The sequence below is a fragment of the Fundulus heteroclitus genome, chromosome 13, assembly GCF_011125445.2.
Source record: "Fundulus heteroclitus isolate FHET01 chromosome 13, MU-UCD_Fhet_4.1, whole genome shotgun sequence".
Lineage (NCBI taxonomy): Eukaryota > Metazoa > Chordata > Actinopteri > Cyprinodontiformes > Fundulidae > Fundulus > Fundulus heteroclitus.
The window spans coordinates 6,444,735-6,448,149 of NC_046373.1; the positions used below are offsets into that span (position 1 = coordinate 6,444,735).

Genomic DNA, 3,415 nt, shown 5'->3' on the forward strand with positions numbered 1-3,415 from the left:
GTACAACATAGATCAGACTGGCGACGGTTTCAGCCAATGACGTTTAACCAGGAAGGAAACGAGCGGACAGGCGGAAGTTACGTCCCTTTAGAACAAACGCGTTAACGGCAAAGGTGAGTGTGGTCTTATGAAATGAATTAATGTCAGAATAAACAGTGTCTTTGTGGTTAGCTTCTCTGGTAGACACACTAAACCTGTAGATGTTTGTGATAAGGGCCGCTGCGCGTGTTGTTAAGGTTATATCTATGTCGAACACTTCTGCTATCAGAGTAACGTTGACTTTGTGAGCTTTTCTCGGCGCTCGCGAACTCACGTTGTAATTTTTTCCCCCCTTCTAACAGATAAAGATAAATTTAAGTGGACCTGCTAACATCAATTTAAAACATTTATATGAGAGGACGTTGTCCTGTTGTTTCTGCCCAGCCCAGAGAATGTCTCCTCCTGCCTTCATCTGTTATTTTGTGCCGTTTACTGTAAGGACGAGAGAAGGACGAGGCAGACGGATTGTTGGAAGCGTTGCGCGTTTGAGTTAAATATTTCTGCACCAATCTGTTTTCAGACTATCATAAATGGGCATCGTCATGGCATTAAACCCCGTTACAGTATCCTTTGTCCCCCATTTAATCAAACTAATAAAAACGAATTACTTAATCTGTCAGTTCTAAGATTTTGACTAAAGCGACATTGTAGAAATAATCTGGTCTTTACCAGTTTTTAAAATCAAATGCCTCAGCTGTGAACAGAAAACCACATCAGATTTCACATAATTATTATCATTATTTCGTATAATAATAATAATTATTATTTTTATTGTTATTGTTATTATTTATTATTAATAACTAGATAAAAATCCCTACCTCTTCCTTTGGATTGTAGAGTGGTTAGCAGCCAGGTGCCACTAAGCTGCTTTATTTACTGATCATCAGCAGGTTGGGCCACATCTAAAACAAGCTTCTTTTTTCTTTGTTTTGCTGTTTACTTATCTAGAACAAACACAACATCAATGAGAAAGGGATCAGCAAGTATTTAAAAAAAAAGCGTCTCTCTGTTTTTCTCCTCAATTTCAGATAAGTTCAAAGTAATGCAGCTACTGGCCATAATTGATGTCGACTGTGATCATTCATCCATATCAATATGTTTGTAATTAAAACACTTCCCTTTTGTATTGATCTTGTTTATTTCTTAATATTATTGAATTTACTTGTATTATTTCCTGTAGCCTAAAACCCTTTAACTGAAAGGAGGTGTACTTTATCTCCCTGGATTTAATGGAACCTAATTTGGTTCAACTATAAGGCTCTGCTTTTAACCACCAGGGGGAGCCAGTGGAAAGGAGATTACTCTACCAGTAGACGTAGTTAAAAAAAGGATGTTTTCTAATTATTTTATTCACTGTTCTCAACAGAATATCATGATCCACAAATAATCAAACAGCTGATTTATTCCTTATGTTTCAGAGCCCCTCGGATCCCGGAGCAGCGTGCAGTCATGTGGCCCGTACTTTGGACAGCGATGCGGACCTACGCGCCTTACGTCACCTTCCCTGTTGCTCTAGTGGTCGGCGCGGTGGGCTACCACCTGGAGTGGTTCATTCGAGGGGCCCCTAAAGCACGAGAGGAGGAGAGGGGCATCTTGGAACTGAGGGAGGAACGAAAGCTGCAGGAACAAGCGGGGAAAGACGGCACTCAGGTGCTTAGCCTGAAAGAGAAGCTGGAGTTCACGCCTAAAGCAGCTCTCAACAGGAACCGAGCTGAGAAGAGCTAACTCGTGTTAGCGCCTGACTTACGCTCGCAGTTCTCCACCAAGAGGACGGTGCTCTGGGAGCAAAAAAAAAAGGGGTGAACTGGAGGACAAAAAGCACCCATAGTTCCACTCACCTGAATGTCTGATTTTCACCTCCTGAAATGCCGAAGCCGGTTTGGGCGACAGCAAACACGTGAAGCCGAACGTACTCTTGCTGTTGTTTTAAATTAGGCATCTCTTGTATACATGGACTCTCATGTGATTTAACCATGTGCAATAGATTAACGTTTTAGACAGGCCCCTGTAATAACAGCCTATTTATTGAACCTTAGGGTCTTTATGTATTGATCTATTTGATCGTTTTCTTTCTGTTTTTTTGCATGCTTGGTTGCACGCACACAGAAAAGATCAGGTTTTATTCCCGCCATATTACAGCAGCTCAAACCAGGTTTTACACGTTATCAAGTCATTCAGGTTATTTGTGGTTCCGTTCGAATCCTTTTTCCGGATAAATCTGTCACAAAGCGGGTGTCCTTTACTCTTTTTCTGAATGTTTGAAAAGAACTAGCAATTGTAAAGGACGTCTCTCTGCTGCTCCATTCATCCCGCTTGGCCTTGGAAGGTCTGTGGCGAAATAAACCGGCAATACAGGAGGTAATTCAGGAGCTGCAAGCTTTGTACGAGCAGGGTATCTGAACATTATGCTTTCATTTTAGAAAGTCTGGATGCTTGGTACTCCAAATGTATAACTTGTGTTGCAGAATTAATGTGAAATAAAGGAAAATTATGTTCACAACCTGAAATGGTGCCTCTTACTCACCAATCAGATAAAATTACCCATACTATTTAGTTTGAGATTAGATGTTCGTTTGTTGTTTTTTTTACAAGCTATCTGAAAAGTGAGGTTTGTGTTTATACTTTTTGTCCTTTACTCTTGATACCCCAGTTGAATTCCAGAGCAACCGTTTGCCTTTAGAAGACCTAAATAATGTGTTTAGTTTAGTATAAACTGCTGTCTGAAAGTTACCAGGGTTGGTGAGGGAACCTCGGTGAAAAAAACGGCATAGAGCAGAACGAAGAACGCCGCAGACAGGTCAGCGATAAAGTTCAGGGAAAAGTTTAAAGCAGCCAGCAGGAAAATCAGGCTAAGCCATCAGCCACAGCTACAACGGAATGGTTTACATCAAACTTATTCATGTTCTAGAGTGGTCTAGTCAAAGTCCAAACATAAATCTAACTAAAAATCTGTGGCAAGAGTTGATAGTTGCTACTAATAGACCCCCTCCATCCAATTTGACTGAGCCTGTGCTATTTTATAAAGAATGGGTTAATGTTTCAGTCTGGATGTGCGAGGTAGGAGAGACGTGTCCCAAAAGACTTGCCAGTCTTGCGGCTAGTAAAGGTGGTAATGCACTTGTCTCCAGCAGGCTGAATGTGAATGCACACATTTTAGATAAGGATTTGTAAAAATTTGCAAAATGAAAAATCTGACTTCTGTGTTTTGCACCAAAATTTGCTACTTTTAGTTGACATCTACAACATGAAAGATGAAAATACAATAAACACTGAAGTTTTAACATGACAAAATGTGGAAAAGGTTTATGAACACCCTTAAGAGGCGGTTTTAAAAGTAAAGTGCAAAAATGAAAAAACGTTGCTGTTCAGCATTCCA

The 3,415-nt window shown here is 40.3% G+C and overlaps 1 protein-coding gene across 1 annotated transcript; it reads left to right on the forward strand.

The window, feature by feature from the left end:
• smim12 (small integral membrane protein 12) lies at positions 1-2,546 on the forward strand. The gene is made up of 2 exons (XM_012850673.3): positions 1-113; positions 1,458-2,546. The coding sequence occupies exon 2, from the start codon at positions 1,489-1,491 to the stop codon at positions 1,762-1,764; it is 276 nt and encodes a 91-aa protein (XP_012706127.1). The 5' UTR covers positions 1-113; positions 1,458-1,488; the 3' UTR covers positions 1,765-2,546.
• The last annotated feature ends 869 nt before the right edge of the window (positions 2,547-3,415 follow it).

Bases quoted from the DNA above. Each gene is read 5' to 3' on its own strand.
- smim12 (XM_012850673.3), top strand. From the start codon at position 1,489: ATGTGGCCCGTACTTTGGACAGCGATGCGGACCTACGCGCCTTACGTC.